Genomic DNA, 20,517 nt, shown 5'->3' on the forward strand with positions numbered 1-20,517 from the left:
GAATTTCTCGACCATTTTTAAAGAACTTTTTGTGATGAAGAAAGTAAAGATGATGTATAAAAAAACAGAAGATTGTAGTGGTACTATGATCGTCATGGAAAATTGGCCGTGCAAATGCTGCTTAACGCTGTCGATATAAACATACACGTCGGAATTAATGATACACCGTTTAGTTACGCGTCAGTTGATTTTCCCAGGGCACCGCTTTTGTGCTTAATAGCAGACGGGGGAAGCGGCTCATGGGGCACTGTGACCCGCCCGCTTCGGTGCACTCTTCAATATGTCACTGTGGCTAATTTTAGGGGCACACCGTCGACCACCGCACCGGCGACAAAGTCGATTCCTTTCAGTAAATTTACGTCCTGTAACCGATTTTCAACCGATTTGTTTGCTTCATTGAAACTCTTGAGAATTTTACCTTCATTTTGATTGAACACCAAATTTGATGTATATCTTGTAGCGATGTTGAAATTGGAGATTTGGAGATTGATGTGTTTGGTTGTTAGGAGAACTTATTTGGATGTTGTTCTAATATAGATTGCATGGTCTTGTTCGTAGTTACAGTATTATAGTGAGTTCTATTATCATTGTGTATTTTCATTGATTTGAAATTGATTTAATGAAAATGACGATGAAATTAAAAAATAATAATATTGTAATAATGTCTTGTAACAGTATTTTAATATTATCGTAGATAATATTCTATATCAATAAACTAATTAAATTTTTAACATACAAACTTTATTGAATATATAATAAACAAAATTAATTTACGATTTTGTGTGTTATTTTCTATATTAAATGTTAATATAAAGTAATATATACTTGAAATTTTAACTGTTCAAATGATTTGCTATAAACTTCCTTTAAAATTGTTTTTCATAACACGACGTGAAATTTTGTCACTAAAAAATGAAAATTGCAAAATTACAAAAGCCTGAATTATGCTTGAAGGTTCGACTCGCAATCACATCAAAAACAATCATCTTCATGATGACGATGGATTATCAAATAACGATGAAATACGTCCGGATGTAAACGAGTCAATATGTTACATAATTGTCAGACCAGTTAATTACCTCACTCCAGCCTGTATCGTTGCGATCTTGTTCCCTGGCGAGATAATAAATGACAAAAGATGATATCGATTTTCAGAATTAAAACACCGCCGCTGGACCAGAACACATTCACGCACAATGGAAACGAGTATTTAATTCAGCAATTTCTATATTTTACCAATTTATTTCTATCGTGGTATTTTTATTTCATTGTGCAAATAATTCTATCCATACTTTTCATTTATTACTTACTTTTGTTACAGTCATTTTTCATAACGTCTCTGGTAATATTAAGTTAAAATATTCTTTATTGTATAAGCCACATTACATAATTTTCTAATTTTTTAATATTATTTATATTCTTGAATTTCTTCAATCTGAACATGCATACCCATCTTTCCTAAGAATCTGCACAACTTAATATGTCCTTATCAATCTTCTGTTTTACCATCAAAATTCATTAAGCTAAACAGAACATCCCACTATCTCAATATATATACTATCTTAACATTCCAAAATTCTAATTAAGAGCTAAAATTTATATTGGTATGGCTCTTCAACCTGGATACTCATAAACGTAACCCTAAAAAATGACAAAACTCAATATCTTCTCACCATCCTTCTCAATTTCAACATCGTCAACTATAAATTTTTCGAAATCCACCAAACTATATCAAAAAATACCTCTATTGCAATATCAATAGTGCTCTGCAACAATATTCTATAACCTTCCAGGAGTACTCCATAACCTAACCTAGTGAAAATGATTTGCACAGACTGGGGACGCGGGATCGATATCCAGCAACCAACAGTGTCGACAGCCAAGAGATTCCATCGATCGAAGAGGCAATTAATTACGGAAGATGATCGGTAATTAACAGTAACTGGAGCTGGATAACGTTCATACGGCACGCTAATACCGAATATACGACGCGCCACGGCTGTGGCTGACTCTTTATGGTGGGGTGTGCTCGTGACGTGAATTATTAGCCCTTCGGTCCTCGACACAGCCTCCGGGGATAGGTTCGTGAACGGGCGTGGCTTAGCCGGCAGGCGTGGCCCGAACGCCACCCTTGAAAAACCACCAGTCACCCTCCCTGCATCGGGATACACGGGCCGAATTGATTCCGCACGGATTTTCCCTTTCTTACACATTCTGCTTTCTTTCTAGACGAAGATCTGCCTGCCTTTCGTCGGATTACACGTCGCTTCGCGTGACATAACCTCTTTTTGGTTCCTGCAAAAAGATAAAAGCTAGACTAGGAAGCGGAATATTTGGTTTGATTGTTTTCTAGTATTTGAGAATGGCAAGTTAGAGTAAATCAGCAGAGAAAGTTGGAGATTGGAGCTTTTGAACGTTTGTGGTGGAAACGTAATAAGATTAAGAAATAGCAAATATTGAATTTAAAGGATCTTTTAGATATAATCGTTTTTAGGGGAAGGAATTAATAACTTTCTTCAAGAATTAGACCTATACTTCACTATGATGTCTAAAACTTGTATAAAACGATGAATGGTCGTCATAAAACAACAAACCTTATATTTAACAAGTAGGTATCAATTAACACTAACCTTCCTAGTCCGGTCAAATTAGTCCGGTTTCAAAATTTAATTTAAAATTAAATTTAATTGTTATTTCTTACAAGTTTATTTAACTTTATGTAAATTCTTATATTATCTGATTAATCAATTTCGCAATTTTTGTTAATATAAGAATTTACATAAGTTAAATGAACAAAAGAAATAACAATGAATGTACAATTGCAAATTAAATTTTGAAACCGGTCATTTGACCGGGCCTGGCAAGGTTAATGCTAAATAAAGAGAATCCTTTCTTTATGACAATTTTTAAAATAAAAAGATTACAAATTACTAGATTATTACTATTAATTACTCCTAAAAATTAACTCTCTATTCCCTTAACTTCCCAAAATATTATTAATATTAACTCTGTTAACGAATTTTATTAAAATTAACCTTTTATTCTCTTAATGTCTAAAATACCAAACTTAAAGCTTTCAAAAGCCAATTTCAACCTCAAATTCAATATAAACTATCATTTTCTAGCCAAAACTTCTTAAACATTCCAGAACCTCCAAACAACATCCTATTCTCATACAAGAGACAGCAGTTTTCGTGTTCGACGAAATCATAGCGGAAGTTCCGCTGGTTCTTCGGCAGTTTCCAGCATCTTCCCCCAGGACGAGCAAGTCGTATAAGCGGAGGAAGAGCGACGGGAAGCTGGAGGAGGGAAACAGACGCAGAAAGGGACGGGACGTTGGGAGGGAGAAGCTTCGCCATCCTCCCAAAGCTCTGTGCTAGCGTTTGTACAGTGGTAATGGGCTGTCAGGAGCAGACGTTCGCTGCTCGTGCCTTATATACCAACACCATTACGCTGCTCTTGGGTCGGTTCCTATCGGTTTGCTCGTATTATCAACCCCTCTGATTGCATTCTCCTCGTCTCTCCCTTCAGTACCGCTCCTTCATAGCTCACCCTCTTCGACCGCCTCCTTCGATAACGTCTTCCCATTGCTACCACGATCAACCAACTCTGGGTACAAAATATGCTTTGGATTTAAAGGGTACGGAATGGAGGATACCTGGAAAGGTAGCGTTTGTTAACTGGTTAACTAGTTCATAACTTCTTTGATACCTTTCTTTTTGAAATAGAACTTAAATTTAGGTTTACCAATAGTTTAATACATGCAAGTACAGAAAATTAATGATACTAACAATATTTGGGTAAAGAAAATAAATGATACTAAGAATTAATTATGTACTATTCTTGACAAAATTAAACTTAGCTTTTATTTAATCAGGAATATTATGTAGTCTTAATTTCAGAGATCAATACAAGTTCAAGATCATACAAAACCTGCTCAATGACAAATCTGTATTTGAACCAAGCTGGATCAATACTCCAACAACTCATTATAAACTCAATATTTTCAAATATTCATTAATTTAACAATTCATTCATTTTAACAATCTTGTTCATTTTAATGTCAATACGTATATGTATATATATAAGCATTATTTTATTTACTTTTTCTGATCTATTTGCATGTGTGAGGAGTGAAAATCCTCACTTGAAAGTTCGACTGGTGCCACGTGTTCATCGACTATCCCCCAACGTGCCTTTCCCTCCCGCAGTGATCAATACTGCGAGAGGTCTTCTGCACAGGACAGGTAGGCTCCTGGTCCACATTTCAGCATGGGAGATAATACGTATAAAAAGGCGCAGGTTCGTCAACGCAAGTTCGTCAGACTGGTGTCCTTGAAAATTTTCCAATCTCTATTTATCTTCCATTGTCAATCAATTCTTTCAAGAATAAATCTTTCATAAATTTCTTCTAGTCTACCTTTTTTTTGTTCCAATAACATAATCTAAAAACTGAACCATAATTTTAAAATTAAATGTTTTTATATTATGAGCGGGATAAAGAAGATTATTAATCATTGTGTTAAAGATAAAAGATTGTTTGAATGTTTGTTTCATTTTGTATTATATACATATATTTTAATCTTTTACAATACCTTTGTAATATCTGGCAACACATATCTTTAAAAATTGTACTTCAAGGAAGAAGCTACTGCACCCTAATTCATATTTTGATAAGCTTTTGCAGTAAAATTGATATTATTTCGAAATTAATGCTTTCAATAGAACATTTTGAATAGTAGTGTGTTGAAATTAAGCATTAATTTATGTAGCGTCATAATATATTCTCAGCGCCACCTAGCTATCACTGCAGGAACTATTATGTCTACAACGTTGGAGTAGCGGAAAAATTTGAACTTTGAATTCATTTCTTTTACTCTAACAAACATATTGCAAAAATTTTATTTCTCAGATATATTTACAATATTAAATAAAATTTTACTGGATCTATAATTGTGTAATACATACTTATTTTTGACTTTCAAAGATTTGGGATAATGTATCATGAACTATGCAATGCAAAGAAGAAAAGGGTCAATATTTTTGATGCAGATAATAAAACAACTGCATCAGTAAGTGTATTGTTTTTGATTGCAATATTTCATTCAGTATTTATTTTCTACAAATAACTTGTGACCTCTTCCCTGCACATTAATTATCCATTCATAATTTAATAAATATTGAACGTATACTTTTTTGTTTACTTATGTGTTCTATAGTATGACCACCATTAAATGAGTTTGATAGACTTCAATAACATAACCTAACATTTTATCAAACTTCAATAACATAACCTATTGAAGTATAAATATATCATCTACAGTTTTAATAAATTTTTTCTAATATTGAACTGTAGCCATTTGGAGTGTACGAAGGGAACTTGAACATGATCGAGTAATTAAATGCTCCTGTTACGCAAGGTGCTCATCAATTTGACGCTCCTAGTTGTGATTCTTGTTCTGTTTTACTGCTATCAGACGTCAAATGGTACACGCTGGATACTGCGCAGAGACCAAGAAAATGCTTCGACCACCGAGTCGACAAATATTCATGAAGATACCATCACGACGACGGTGTTCTTTCCAAAAAAGAAAAATTACTATAATGTTTGGTGTATATTCACCAAAGTAGATAGTAACTCTCCAATGCGACGAAAATTTGAGATCTTTGCAGAGTCTTTAATCAAACTATCCTCTGTTAACATTGCATTCCATGTTATAACTGATGACGATAGCAAAAATGTTACAGAGAAAGTTTTGGCAAACATTCTCTCATCCACAGGCAAATTTATGAAGGTGAAGCAGAAGAATTTTGTTTAGAATTTTGATCTTCTCAAATTATATTTCTTACAAGATTTTACAATTTATTTATTCCTTTGTTTCAGGTGCAATATTATGATGTACATAAACTAGCATTGCAATTGGAAGACATTGTGTCTGTCATGTCTCCATATTTCAGCAGCAAACCAGGAACCTACTATTCAGATGCGTTATTTTTCCTATCCTTAGGTTTACATCGAATAGCTCCAGCTGAACAAAGTGTTGCAGCAATGTTCGATGTTGACACCAAATTCCGCAAAGACATTAAGGAGCTTTTTGAAGAATTCAACACTTTTGGGAGTCAAGCATTGTTTGGTCTGGCCCCAGAGCTCACTCCAGTGTACAGACACGTTTTGTATTTGTATCGTAGCAAACATCCTGACACATTATTTGGAGAACCTGCGAGTTCAGGTGGTTATCATGGATATAACAGTGGAGTGGTACTCTTTAACCTTGACAAATTAAGGAATTCTTCTGTTTATGATGCAATTGTGAAAAGAGAAAGTGTTGATGCAATGACAAAGAAATATCATTTTAAGGTAAAGGATATAACAATAATTGATCCATAAAGTCAAGTTGAAAGTCATTTAAGTGATAGTAATAGTGACACTATCATTGCAAAGTTGTTACATTTTCCATGTTTTCTTAGGGTCACTTAGGAGATCAGGATTTTTATACCATCTTAGGAATGGAAAAACCTGAATTAATTCACACCATTGATTGTGGATGGAATAGGCAGCTGTGTACATGGTGGAGGGACCGTGGATATGCAGATATATTTGGAGAATATTCAAAGTGTGATTCAGAAACAAAATTATGGCATGGAAATTGCAATGCCCCTATACCTAATGATTAATCATATCCGTAATATCTAAGAGCACAAGCTATAACTATTGTTTGCAAAAGTTTAAAAGCAGTACCTGTTGTTATTTGAACATGTTATTAATCTTAGAATCTGTGATTCTTCAGTGGCAATACATATCTTCCATCACAGTAACAATATTTAAGAAAGAGAAAAATAATATTAGTCGATAAGTTGCATAAAAACTATTTTCTTCTTTAGGTATTTTGTACATTAAATATTTTAAATATTATAAGGCTTAAACGTTGAAAATAAGATGCAAATTATTTTTTGAAATTGATTTTATATGAGTTGCCAGATACATGTTGTAAAACATGATAGGTGCTATTTTTATATAAAGTGCATTATAAAAATTGTTGGACGAAAGTGGACCAATTAATATTAATTATATGTATTGTTGTATTTTTTCAACAAATAAAGTGTTTTGTGTAAATAATCATCTTTACAGTTTCTATCCATTCAGAGTTGCCTCTGAAGCAATTCGCTGAATAAAAATCAATAATTTTTTTTATTTTTAATGGAACTATAAATAACAACATATATAAATAGAAGTGTCGCCGTAATATATTTTTACGCAAGGAAAAATAATATTAAATACAGTATTAACATATTATATGATATTTACAGTATACAATACACCTTTCCATGGTGATTGCCACCTGCCATAAAAATATTTCTGCAGAATGATCATAATCTATAAAACAAATACATACTGAAATTTGTTATTTAAACACAATAGTCTAATTGATTCTTTTAAAATAGTATTGACAATATCATATTAACAAATACAATATACTTTTTCCGAATAATTATCGAAACCTTGTTAATAATCAAAAACAAATTTTTATTTTCTTTTTCTTTTTAATTAACAGTAAATGTAAACGCAAAAAAAGGAAAAAATGGAAATCGATTGTTAAATCAATCCTTCGTTGTTTTCTACTAACACATATTAAAACTTACTTTGAACTCTGTTAATGCATACTAATTAATGAATATATCTCATTATCATGATTTTCAACCTATGTGACTGACCAGATTGCTTCTCTCTCCTTCTCTCTCAAAAAACGAAAAGAAAAGATTATCTTTCATAATTATACACACACCCTAGTTGCATTTAAATTCGTTGTACAATATGTAAAATAAATGATGTCACCTTTGGTCCCAGTGATAGAAACTTAATGTTAATCGTAAAGAATAGGAAATGTTAGTCAACATTGACTCAACCGTTCAGATCTAACCTTTCTTCGATTTCCTCTTTTCTCATTTTAGGTCAGGTTAGGACCGAATGGCTGATTGAACTAATAAATGAAGAAAAAAAAAAGAAAACTTAACAAGAATTGCGTGGACTGCATCATATAATGAGCAACAATGTTTCGAAAACGGACCTAACTCGGCCCGTTGACTATTTGGACACGAAAATATAATATTTCTCTTATCGCTTTAAACAGCTAAACGATATGTACATCATTGACAGATTTCTTTTTTATTGACAACTCTTTTTCCTGGTTGTCTCGACTTTTTTACACACGGTATGTACACGTGGACGACTAACGTGGCTGTTTCTTTATAGACTATTAGCCAACAAACCGTCAATGGAATGATTTCGAAGAGGTTAAGTTTGACAAATGACAAAAATACGGGGCAGATGTGAATGGTCCTTCGATAGTAATTAAAAAATATACATAAATAAGTTTCTTGCCCTTTCTTTTGTGTCGATAATTGCCAAACGTTGTATTATCACTAAGACTGTACGACTTAAAGCACCAGAATATCTCTTCGAGAGTAATATATCCTCGGTCGCCAGTCTTTTTCCCATCTTATCCTCGTGTCAAGAACATTTCTTACTTTCTGAAAGGCAGCTAACATCTTTCCATAGCCTGTAACCATAAATTTTCATGTTAGGCAATTTTAACGTTAAGTTCCGTGCCCTCTAATAAAACATCTAACTCAAAATCCTTCTTATGAAAATTGTTCCCAACATTCAACGCCTCCATTTTTAGGAAAAATTCTCCTTTACTATTACCACACTTTATGAATCATAATTTTCTTATCAGGGAGCATTTCTCTATTATTCAATTCCCATTACTTCTTAATGGATTTTCTGACTAATAAATGCTTACGCTTTTTAAATTCTCGCGACCACCGAAGTTTCTAATCGATTCCAGCAAAACGTCTCGCTGGTCAATTTGAATGGGCATGGACTTAGGTCTGGCACTTTTCAAGGTCACACCCGTTATCACGGGCATAGTAGGAGGCCTTGGTGTACTATTTGAATCCTTGGATGATCCTTTAATATTATCTTCTTTCATGTCTTCCTTGAAGCCTTCTTTAGTTTGGTTCTCATAACTTTGAGTTGCACCGATCTTTGTATTTGAGATCTTAAACCCTTTAACAACAGGCATTGGCTGGTGCCCTTTAATGCTTAGGCCGTTTCTAAATGTCAGGTTACCTTCATTCTGGATACCCACTATCGAAGAGAACCTCTTAGGTTTAATATTTTGGTAGCCATTTATTAAACACTGATCTTGTCTATGTCCATTCTGTTTACTAGAATCATTTTCCAACTGAGAATCTGAACGTTGAATTGTACTGGACCTTTTTGGTTTTGGTCGCAGGCAAACATCTTGACCAAATGCTTTCGTTAATTCTTTGAAATTTACTGGAGTAGTGTCTATCACGTTGTCATCCTGTTTGTTTTCAAGGAAGCTCTTTTTCAGCTCAACTCCTGTTACAACTGGTTTATCATTAGTGACTTTTGCTTCTGAGTTGTTAACTTTATTCAGTACTGGCTTTTTGAATCCTGTAGCTGTTGTATGACTAATTAATTTCTTGGTTAACTCATTGGGCTCCTTTTTATCCAAAAATTCAAATTTACTCTTCTGTATTTTGGTAGAACTATTAATATTATTGGAGTCTACTTCATCTTTAGAGCTATTAATATTGACAATGGTACTGCTGTTAGTTTGTTTGACTCCAAATTTGTAGTCAATGTCTTTCTTTATTTGGACATTAACACTCGGTCGTTCGGACCAACTGCCTAAATTGATCATAGGAGGTCCTGAGTAGGTATATCGTTTCTTATTAGTTTCCAGCGTTGGTTTCTTTGATTCTGATTCTACTTTCTTATTACTTGGTGCTGTCTGAGGTTCACGAGTCGAAACTTCATTCGATTCGGTCGAATGTTCGTTAGAGGTAGTCTCGGATCTAATGAATATATTAGTCAATAATTATTATTTAAGTATAAAATAATTTCGAAGTAGGAAAAATATTAAATTTACCTCGTTTTTTCAGATAATACTATATCACTCGAATCTTTGGGCACATTTTCCTCCGCCTGTTGAGCATTTTTCAACTGCGGCAAAATGCTTTTCAGCACCTAAGAACAAATCACTTACTATGAATACAAAGAAGGGACAATTAAAAAAATTTATATATTCTACAAAAAAAAAAATGTAATGGGGAAACTTTAGTAAAAATTGTATAAAAAATCTCAAATTGGAAGGTAATTACCTGTACAGACTGCAGTTGCTTTTCTTTGGTAGGCCGCTTCAGAATATTATCCCGCCACTGCGAGGATTTCTCGTCGTTTTTAGTCGCGGTTACGCTCAGGTTGCTAATGCTCGTTGCTTTTTTCATTCCACTATCGTCCATCTCCAGATTTTTTTCATTCTTGATACTCTCGATCTCACATACATTTCCTTGGAGGTTAGATTTGTCACACATGGACATGTAGCTCTTAGATCTCTGAATATTGCTCTTTTCATTACCAGACTGCCACCTCTGCAGGGATTCAGTTTGTATCTTTGGTTCCAGCTTCGTCTCACTCAACTTATCTTCTCCTGTGGTTACCTTTTTCTTCCCTTGCAATGTTCCAACGCTGAATTCCTTCAGATTCTTATCTTCATTCTCATCGAGATTGCTCTTGTTCCTTGTCAGAGTCGCAAAGGATTTGATAAATCTCTCATCAGAATTTGTCTTTCTAGACTGTTCTACTTCTTCAAATATATTCAGGTTCTTTTGCTTGCTGTATGTTGTGATGGTAAAATTTGACAATGTGTTATCTACAGGGGAAATTTTGGCAGTTGAGGGGTTCGATGACCTCCTGGAATCCATATCCTTCTGAGACATAGTATTCTGAGGCAAAGTACTTATTTTATTCTCGAGCTCACAAATCACCTCCTTTTTCATGCTAGACTCTGGCTTGCGTTGTATGAAGGACTTTGCATGTGGAGTCTCTTTCCTAACCTCAATTTCTCGCATTTCTACCTTTTCTATAATATTGCTTCCATCTTTCTGGTTTGAAGTTGAGGTTAATTCAGTGATTTCTGTGTCCCTGAATGATTCAGGCGAAGGAGTGATTACTTCAAAGTTATCGAAGACAGGAGAAGCAGAGTCTCTGAAGGCACTTGGAGGAGCTGGCAGTTGATACTCCCAGTCGGTGACGGATAAATCTTCATCGACTGCTGATACATAGTCTGACGTGTCCTGCTGAGAGTTTACAGTCAAATTTGCTGAGCTGATGTTCACATCAAAGCCATTGGAATACTCAGAGATCTTTTTGTTTTTCTGGTCTGTTTCTTTGGAAATGTTCGTTGGCTCTAATTCAGTTACTGTTGGAGACACTGGTACCTCATCAAATGAGGCTACAGGTAGAGAGTTGGACAAAGTGTCAGATACTTTCTGAAGCAGTACGTCAGTCTCTGAGAGATTTGTATCTGTAATAAAATATTTTAAAAGATCAGAGAATTATTCGATGATACAAAATAATTCAAAGGATTTATCTTTCCATGGAGTAGTTAAAAATATGCAAGTAAACCAGAAACCTCATGAAAGTGAGACTACTATTCTTTTCTTATGTTCCACCACCATTTACAAGACGTCAAATAATTTTTTAACCATATAAATTTCAAAACATTAATATATTTTTAATGTTTATACAATTTTATATTTTTATGAATCTAATTAAGAATTTTTGCGTTTTCAAATTTGACATAAATGCATAAAGATTCACAATCTAGATATTAGTATATAAGAAACTACATTAGTGAAGATGAGCTGATGATGCTTTAAATCACTTCTAATGTTGTTTAAAATCTTTAACATGTCATTTACATTTAAAGTGATTTGAGCATAGAGAATTATCTGAAAGCTGCATTACTGGAACAAAGTTCTCATACACATTAATGATATGCAACATGCACCTGATGAAACCACTGCAACAGGGGACTTTTCTCCACCCACATCCTGAGACTCAGTATCCTGCTCCTCCCTCGATTGCTGTGCAAGATCTCTGTCAGACAGCAGACTAGGATTCACATTCAAATTTAAGGCAAATGTGATATCCTCTGCATGAGAAGTTAAATGCCTCTTCTGCTTTTCTAACGCATTAACCTCAAAATCATTGGACTTTGACGCTGTTCGAGGAATCCTGGCTTTCTTTGGTTCTTTCAGACCCTCCCATTCTTTACTTTGACTAACTGTATCCTTGATGCTCAGTGAACTCAAGTGGTCACACTTTGGCATAGTAGATATCACAGCACAGAGTTTCTTCTCTTGGCTAGAATTCTTTGATGATACTGTACTTAGTTCACTTCTTACCAGTGTAGAATCCTGGTTTAGAGGAGCTTCTACATTTACTTTATTCTCATTTATACTCAATTTTCTTTCACCATTAGCTCCATCATCAATATCGTTATTTAAAGTTGTATCTGTGGAGTTAGTTTGGCTCTTTTCCTCCAAGTCTATTGAACTGTAATCAAAGCTTGCTTCACTCAGGTGCCCTGGCGTCATGAACACCTCATCCTCACTGGTAGAATAGTTGGAACAGACGTCCAGTTTCTCTTCACCTTTGATGGAGCTTCCACAATTGGAACTTGAGTCAGTTATAAAACTCCCAGTACTGGAGTGTGCAGGAGCGTTGGATAAGCAGTCTACATAGCTGGAGTCTGAACTGAGGGTTCTACTCAATGGGGAGGGCGGTTTTAGTTTGCGTTTTGGCACCTCGGGCCGTATTGCGGCGACTTTTCTAGGCTTGGGAAGTGGAACAGGTTCTCCAACTGTACTCAGAAGGAAAGAAAAAGAATAGGCCATCACCAACATGTCTAGTTAGCAAGCAGGTAAATATGGTCACCTCTAAAAGAGAGTATAAAGTATAAGGGTGCAATTCTGTACAAACATGCAAAACGAAAATGCTATTTCTAATCTTATTTAAGACACAGTTTTCTCTTTGGACAATATTGTGTATTTACAGAAGGTGGATCTTTTAACTACTACATCTTATGATAACGAAAATAAAATGAAATAAGTACAAATTTTGGAATGATAATAACATAGTCACCAGTCTTTTGCGAAGTCTACTTCAAATAATATTAATTTGGGCACTGCGGGAGATAATAACTAGATTGCGAATATTTACGCAAACTTAAATGCATAAAAATACGCAAACTTAAATGCATAAAAATACGCAAACTTAAATACATAAAAATACGCAAACTTAAATACATAAAAATCCGCAGTCTAATAATAACGTAGAGTCGTAAAGGATGGAACATATTTCTGCAAAATCTAAACAAATTCTCCAGCCCTGGTCTCCAATATTGAATTCAATTGAATCAAGAACCTATTCCAGTTTTCTGTCGACTCCTCTCGACTGACCAAACCTGGAGGAGGTGGTTCCAAGATACTCAATTTTTTCTCAGACTCCAATCTACATTCACTGTGTTGAATAATAGGTAAAGAAGGTAACTTATCGACATCATTAGGCACAGAATCTATGGTTGTCACTGGAATATCCAATGGTTTAGTAGAAATTGCAAATATCTGGAGATTACTCAATGGAGGTGGTGAAAGATTGGATCTACGATTATCAATCATCGAACCTTCAAATATATCTTCATCAAGACTAGAAGAAATAGAACCATTGTAACACTTTGTTGTACTAACATTTCCCAGTCTCGGCTGTCTATTCTCGATTGACTCGCAAACCTTGTTTTTAGAACAGAAACTTCTAGAACCTGACAATTTTGGCTTTTCAAAGGCACTTACTATCTTAGTCTCCCTTAATTTATAACCAACTTGAAAGCTGGAACTATGTTTCAATGCTTTAGCCTGACACCTGTTCCCGCAAATATAATTATCCACATGCAGTTTCTTAGGAATAGATTTATCTTCTAAAATACTACGTTTTGATATGTCCTCAATATTAGTCCCTATATCATCCAAATTAACTACAGTTTGCATCTTAACTAATCTACTCTGAGATTTAAACGAACTCTGATTAGAAATACCCTGACTATCAGGAAGGTAGCGCATCTTCGCCCATTGTCTAGCTTTTGGAGTGACCATATTGGAACATGCAAAGCTCTGAGACTTCTGCAATTCAGACCTTGATGAGGAACAATTACTTTCTGATTCTAAAGAGCTAACTTTGTATCTGACAGAGCTATTCCTGAGAAAGGAGTTGTTAAAATCTATAGGTACTTCACCGTTCCTACGTTCAACCTTACATTCTTGAATTTTGGCATGTAATTTAAGTTTCTCTGGATCAAAGAGACTAGAGCGTTGTTTGACAAAATCTGTTCCATTACTTCCGTTCTCAAAGCTATTTTTAGATACGAAACTATAGGAGGGGAAGTTATCATCTATACTACTGCAACTATGTACTAGCTTACCTCTCTTCCGCGGCAATCTAGAATCTACAGGAGCGTCTTCTACGGGTGCAGGATGTCCTGGTTCCGTGCTAGGTAACTTAACGTTTATAGATCCGGATCTGTGGCGCGGTTCGATATCACATTTGCTGCCCTTCAATTCTAATTCCACTTTCGAGCTGTCTGGATTGGTGAAATCAATACTGTTGGATAGTTTTGAGCCGAGTGTTGTTACTCCGATGTCTGAGCTGGCCTTTGGACGCTCTTCTATGTCCGAGTTTGCTTTGGACGGAACACTGATGTCGGAAGGAGGTTTGGAAGGATCCATGTCTGATGTTAGAGACTCTTCGGAGTCGACTATGCGTTCCAGAGCTTGGGTGGAGATAGCGGACGACAGGGGTCTGGTTACTGGCGGAGGAGGTGCAACCCTTTTCTTTCGTAATCCTGGAAAAATTCAATAAAATTTTTTTAAAATTTGATACGAATAATTTGATAGATGTTTGGAATAGCACAGCAAGGGAAGATAATTTTATTCTAATAATTAATTTATAATAAAACTAACAAATTGAACGGGGAAATCTGATAGAGAGAAGAAGGAACTGAATCATCATCATTAGGGATTATATTTATTATAACTACTCTACTATTTCTTTTACTAAAAACATTTACAAACAAGATTTACTATTATATTAACAACAACGAAATTAAAACTATGAAGTTAAAAAGAGGAATCCCGTGCTTAATATAACATAAGAAAGATCTATATGTAACATAATATATATATATAACATAAGAAAGACCTGTGGAACTTAAGGAGGTACTGCTAATTCCGTGACTAAGCGTACCAGGCACAGAAGTCAGATTGCTTAAGCTCTTGCTGGATTGTGATGTTTGAGCTAATTTTCTGGGCATTTCCAGTGGAACCTTGTTCCTCCTGGGCAACGTTTCTGGAAGTCTTCCAGCAGAATCTGGGTTGTCACTTAACACAGAAGCTTCGTGGTAGCCTGAACTGTCACTGCTGTTACGACTGTGACTGATCACTACCTTGTCCTTGCTGGAGTCTGCGCAATTCTCTTCTGTACCCTGGAAGAGTTAGCGGCATATTTTTCAAAGATGATGATAACGATTTTTAATATATTCTTTGCTAAAATTGTCCTAATTGTATATAAGATTTATACTGATATTCAGAAATATTTTGACACTTGCTTATCTTTATGTATTGTATTAAGATCATTTAATTGCATAAATATCAAAAATAAATATTCGAAAAATATAGAGTATTATGCTAAATTTTAACAGATTATTTACATTTATAATCTGCTAATTGCATAAAAAGACAGTCTTCCATAATACTTTTCCGAGCCACTGATTATCATTAATTTGTCCATTTTTATAACATTCATACGTATAAACAATAGGGTGTAGAATATTGTATACAGAACAATTCTACTAACATTACTAACGTCTGCCTGAGCCTGAATAGGCGGCTTTGGCGCGGGTCTCCGCTTCCTCTGAGGTCTAGTAGGCGGTTGTAAAGGACTTGTGCTTCTTCCAGTCTCATCACTCCTCGCTGGTGATGCACTACGTCCTCCGAGGCTATCAGTACTCAAGGAACCCTCCTTAGATTTCTTGAACACAAATCCAAAGACACCTTGCTTCGCCTGTTGCCTACGTCGCTCTTCTTGCCTTTGTAAAGCCATTATATCTTGAGTGCTGAGTGCTGAGCCTAGTGATCTACCTTGCTTGGCGTACAGAGTGACTTCCTGAAGATGGTAATCCTGCAATGACAGCGACAGGTCCAGTGTCTCCAAGCTTGCTGCAAAGAAAGTCAATTTTTGGATTGTTTATTTCTTTCTTTTAGAAAATTAATTGTCAAGGACTATTTCAACGTTAAATATCGTTTAACAAATGTTATTTCACGTAAAAAGCATCTTCAATGAATCACAGTAGATTTTTTATTAACCAGGAATTAATTCCCCTCATAAAAAGAACTATCTTTACATCGTTACAGGAAATACAAAGAAACCTACACAGAAAAATAAATGTATACAATATTCTTCCCATCATTATGATCTTCCAAAACACATTTTAAGCAATCCTCTAATAAAGAGAATATTCCAATTACTATATCATTCTCCAGTAAAGGATGAAGATATCCTATGAATATATGCTTCCTTCAATAAAAAAGCTCCTATACAGGAAATACAATAAAACGTGGACCAAAAGAGATTTGAATATCCAGTACCTCAAAATATTCTCTTCATTAACAATGATTCTCCAAAGTAGATCAAGATCCTTGCACTCGAATCAATTGCTTGAAACAGCAGATTCCAGTTGAGGCGCGGCTTAGGAGCGCAAAAAGAGATTCTTCCAGGTCCAAGGGATCGGTAACAAGTGTAAAGGAGCCTGGGTTTCCGCAGGGACGACGGAGTCCGAAGAGCAACGCGAGGCATGCACGCTTAACGACTAGAAGTAACAAGTGGAAGAGTCGGCCGGCAACCTTGCGATAGCGATCTTAACACAACTGGCTTGGTGTAACTAGCTAACTGAAATATCTCGTGCACCGGCGCGTAAGTACGCGAGATATATAATCGGGGAGTTCCCGCCGGTGTTCATAGTATCGAGAATAGGCTATGGAGGATGGCCGAGCCATTTACCAGCGAATCTGGTTATGTTAGAATGTAGTAGGGTATTCTACAGTCGATGATCTATAGGGTGATTCATTTGAAATTGTTATCTTTATGGCGAAGATTATTTTCTGCTTCAAGAGGGTAGATTAAACCCCCACTTACTACTGCTTGATTTAAAAAAAAAGGTCTCAAATTTTAATACACTGTGTTTCCTTTATAAAACTACTAAAAAGTGAGTTCTTTTTTTATTAATAACTAAGAAAGAAAGTAATTTTTCTTATCTGAAAAAGAATTTCAGGAAGGATCAAAAGATTTAATATCTTCTTTGTAATCTTGACTGCTTTAACACACTCATGATAGATCTCTACATGAAACTAAAACAATTGTAAAAAAGAAAATTGTAGAATTTTTCACCTTCATAATTTAGAAACTTTAAAATCCCCGTGTAAGTTCCTATGTAAATTTTGTTAAATACTTTTGTCTTCCTTTTTTAATATTTTAGAAATTCTAATACTGATGTACATTAATCTACATTAATTATAAAGAAAAGAGCAAACCCAGTTACAAACTAATGAATCAAATCAAGAGGTTCATGGCAAAAGTAACTAAAGTTGAAAAAAACAACCTCAATACGCAGGCTCTTGTGTTATTCCTGTCTTTTGCAGGAAGTAATGACGTATCTTCTCTGAGAGAAAGTCATCATTCGCAGTTGCCTGAGGTGTTAATAGTTTGTTCAAGATCACCATGCACGAATTGTGGGAAAGAGCAAATAGAATATACACGATAATATCAAGGAATATCCTCCAAAATTTGTTCAGATTACAAAAACAAGGAGAAATCAGATGCATAGTCCTAAAATTGTATATCTTGTTAGGAAGACTTCCCGTCTGGTGAACAAGAATGCAGAATATCAAGAAAATTGAATTAGGACATTATTACACGTGTGTGTGTGTGTGTACATGTGTGTATACATACATATATATACACATAGATGATCTGGATGGCTTCAGAAGCCATATTGATTTGAGCAAACCCAGCCATTGCGCACGGCTACTGACTTCTTGGCAAATCTGATATCTATTTCTGAAAATTGATGCTAACATTCATCACGCAAATAATGCCACAGCACGCAATTTGATACGAAATAATATTTTCAGGAATTCTTTCCTTTTATGTAATTTAATGCTATGGCAACGGGTGGTGCTACACTAGCGCCACGTGAGCGTTAACTAGTAATGTATATGGAATAACCACTATAATAGAATCTTAAAAGATTAGATAAATTACTACTATTGAAATAGTAACTGATTAATAATTAATATTATTAAATTCTATAAAACATATATTCTTCTTATAGATTTAAATCCAAACCATATTCCATTAATCCCTTAACAGTCCAGAAAAATTTGGTTGACTGGTTTTCAGAAATTAGTAGGGGATCTCGTTTTAGGATAAAGAAATGCTGGAATGCAAAGAATTTAATTTTTGACAGAAACAATCATTAATAAGAGGATTTGTTATTTTTAATTATTTAAAATTTAAAACCCCTAACTCTCTTCTCTCAATCCACAATTTTGTCTCATGGATTTCTTCTTTCCCGAAAGCTCCTCAATTATTTACAAAAAGACGATGAAGTTATACAACGAGTTCAATAATGCTCTGCTTATTCAAGGAAGAAGTGCGTTAATAAAAATATGATCGACTGACCAGGTAAACCTGTTGGAATTATATCTTGAAAAAGGTAACCTGGCCAGTGCTACCGGTTTAAATATCAAGCGCAAATGAACAAATCTAGTTCCGTCCAAGCTACGTTTTCCAGGGCAATGAATATCCACCAATCATCTGGGACAGCCTTATCAAACTGTTCTCTGCGTGGGCAAACCTCAAATAATAAATCTCCACTTGAAATCTTATGTAAACGTCTTAATTGCTTAACACAGTTCGCCACTAGTTGATACCTTTGCTAAACCTTTAACAAGCTTCAGGTCAACGTTCCTAGCTACTATTGCTGAAATTTCAGACTAGTATTATCATTTGAGCAGTAATTCATTAACTAATGACATTAAAGACTTGATAAAGAAAGAAAGTTACAAGTTATAGGTAATAAACTTCCCTTTTGCAATTTTACTATCTTAAGTGAAATCACATAATGGGCTAATTTGTCATTTAGAAAGTTTAATTCTAAAATTTTATTTGTGTTATCATAGGTCTTCTCATTGTTGTGCAAGCAAATTATTAATTTGTTAACCAAAGCATCTCTCAATCAGGAATTTTTATGATTATGTAATGAAAAATTAACAACGACAAATTAATTTTAGTTAGTTTAATTTTAGCTCCTGCAAGTGCATAGATTCCTCGATGATATAGACTCTATTGGAACGACCCTAACCAGAAACGAATTGTTATATCGAAGAAATTGAGAGTCCTAGTAACTAATATATTGTTAATCAATATTATTAACTTGTAGCTTATAAAACCTACTAATAATATTAATTTAATTGTATATGTGTTTTCAAGTTTTTACGTTTCTAGCTTCAACAATTGCCCTAATTATTGTCTTACTTATCTTGTTATTTTTTTTTCATCTTTATCTATTTTCCTGCGAGTTTGTTAATTATAGGAATGTATTTATGTTGCTTACCTGGATGACGCAGTTCATACTTGTTCTTATCTAAATCTTTTTCGCGGCACACTTGATCCAAGATCTCGCCTAGATTCATCTTCGGACTGACTCTGGACACCCACAGTTGATTTCTTGGTAAATGTACCTACAACAGTTTCACAATCATGACTTTTTCTAGTGCTCGCTGATTACTTGATAAACTATCAGATATAGAAAATGGAACAATAAGGCTAGCATGTTGAAATCTGAAGTCTTAAGAAAATGTTTACAGGATACTTGGACTCTTAAATTTCGCTGGCTCTCTGATATAGTATATGACTAGATTATTAAATACATATATTTTTCTTTTTTACCTGTAGCCTAAAAGTGGTTTCGAACGGTTGATTAACTTGCTTCGATTTTCTTGGTACGAAAGTGCCCTGCTTAGGTAGCAGCTTTACCTGCAACATTAAAGACAGAACAATTTTCAATAGAATCCCCATTCTTGAATAAACTCATCACGATTAAAATTAATATTAAGATTGGAATGAACATTAAAATGACAATTGAAAGGGAAATTAATATTACAATTGAAAGGTCATTTAACACTATAAATATTAATCAACTATGCTGTATAGTGGAATTATACTTGAAAAATAAATTGAATCACTTCCCTATTTCATGGAAACAGCAATATACCCTTAACTGAGATCATGAATATAAAAATGAGCAACCAAAGGAAAGTTTCCTAATTCCTCTGCCATCGATAAATTATTCTTTCAATTTTTAAATTTTGTTTTCTCTGTTTAATTCAAAGAAACATAGGAAATGGTCGAGATTTCTCGAAAGACATCAGACACGTGCAACGAAACGGTTCTGATTAGAAGTCGGCAAGTTAATTCTACAAGATTAGAAGAGATTAGAAGCAGTCTTCAGAAAAAAACCAACTACACCGCCT

At 34.6% G+C, this 20,517-nt stretch overlaps 2 protein-coding genes and 1 long non-coding RNA gene across 15 annotated transcripts in view; 1 reads left to right on the top strand and 2 right to left on the bottom strand.

The window, feature by feature from the left end:
* Positions 1–924: 924 nt before the first annotated feature.
* On the bottom strand, positions 925–5,083 carry LOC122576437. Of its 2 annotated transcripts, none has more exons than XR_006319761.1 (3): positions 4,596–4,940; positions 3,445–4,452; positions 925–2,295 (listed from the first exon to the last, which is right to left on the bottom strand). It is a non-coding gene; the product is annotated as an uncharacterized LOC122576437 (long non-coding RNA). The 2 variants fall into 2 exon arrangements; XR_006319762.1 differs by lacking the exon at positions 925–2,295 and adding an exon at positions 4,969–5,083 and having other exon boundaries at positions 3,158–4,452; positions 4,596–4,878.
* Positions 5,084–5,109: 26 nt separating this feature from the next.
* On the top strand, positions 5,110–7,117 carry LOC122576432 (xyloside xylosyltransferase 1). Its single transcript, XM_043746745.1, has 3 exons — positions 5,110–5,795; positions 5,885–6,358; positions 6,469–7,117. Exons 1-3 carry the CDS (start codon positions 5,403–5,405, stop codon positions 6,673–6,675), a joined length of 1,074 nt encoding a protein of 357 aa, XP_043602680.1. The 5' UTR covers positions 5,110–5,402; the 3' UTR covers positions 6,676–7,117.
* A 110-nt stretch (positions 7,118–7,227) lies between these two features.
* The window catches only part of LOC122576431 (cordon-bleu protein-like 1), a 96,576-nt gene continuing 83,286 nt past the window's right edge, over positions 7,228–20,517 (bottom strand). For 9 of the 12 annotated variants that reach the window (XM_043746732.1, XM_043746738.1, XM_043746740.1 and 6 more), the window contains 10 exons: positions 19,934–20,020; positions 19,599–19,725; positions 15,782–16,143; positions 15,128–15,410; positions 14,352–14,771; positions 11,883–12,737; positions 10,192–11,396; positions 9,960–10,057; positions 8,802–9,885; positions 7,228–8,558 (listed from right to left, as the gene is read on the bottom strand). In XM_043746732.1, the coding sequence (XP_043602667.1) occupies positions 8,541–8,558; positions 8,802–9,885; positions 9,960–10,057; positions 10,192–11,396; positions 11,883–12,737; positions 14,352–14,771; positions 15,128–15,410; positions 15,782–16,143; positions 19,599–19,725; positions 19,934–20,020 (4,539 nt within the window). In that variant the 3' untranslated portion in view covers positions 7,228–8,540. Of the gene's footprint in view, positions 8,559–8,801; positions 9,886–9,959; positions 10,058–10,191; positions 11,397–11,882; positions 12,738–14,351; positions 14,772–15,127; positions 15,411–15,781; positions 16,144–16,572; positions 19,557–19,598; positions 19,726–19,933; positions 20,021–20,517 lie in introns of those variants that run through there. The other 3 variants (XM_043746734.1, XM_043746744.1, XM_043746743.1) reach the window with 3 other exon arrangements.

This window comes from Bombus pyrosoma, linkage group LG16, assembly GCF_014825855.1.
Source record: "Bombus pyrosoma isolate SC7728 linkage group LG16, ASM1482585v1, whole genome shotgun sequence".
Taxonomy (NCBI): domain Eukaryota; kingdom Metazoa; phylum Arthropoda; class Insecta; order Hymenoptera; family Apidae; genus Bombus; species Bombus pyrosoma.

Bases quoted from the DNA above. Each gene is read 5' to 3' on its own strand.
- LOC122576432 (XM_043746745.1), top strand. From the start codon at position 5,403: ATGCTCCTGTTACGCAAGGTGCTCATCAATTTGACGCTCCTAGTTGTG. The intron at 5,796-5,884 runs GTGAAGCAGAAG...CCTTTGTTTCAG, and splicing joins CCACAGGCAAATTTATGAAG to GTGCAATATTATGATGTACA. The intron at 6,359-6,468 runs GTAAAGGATATA...ATGTTTTCTTAG, and splicing joins CAAAGAAATATCATTTTAAG to GGTCACTTAGGAGATCAGGA.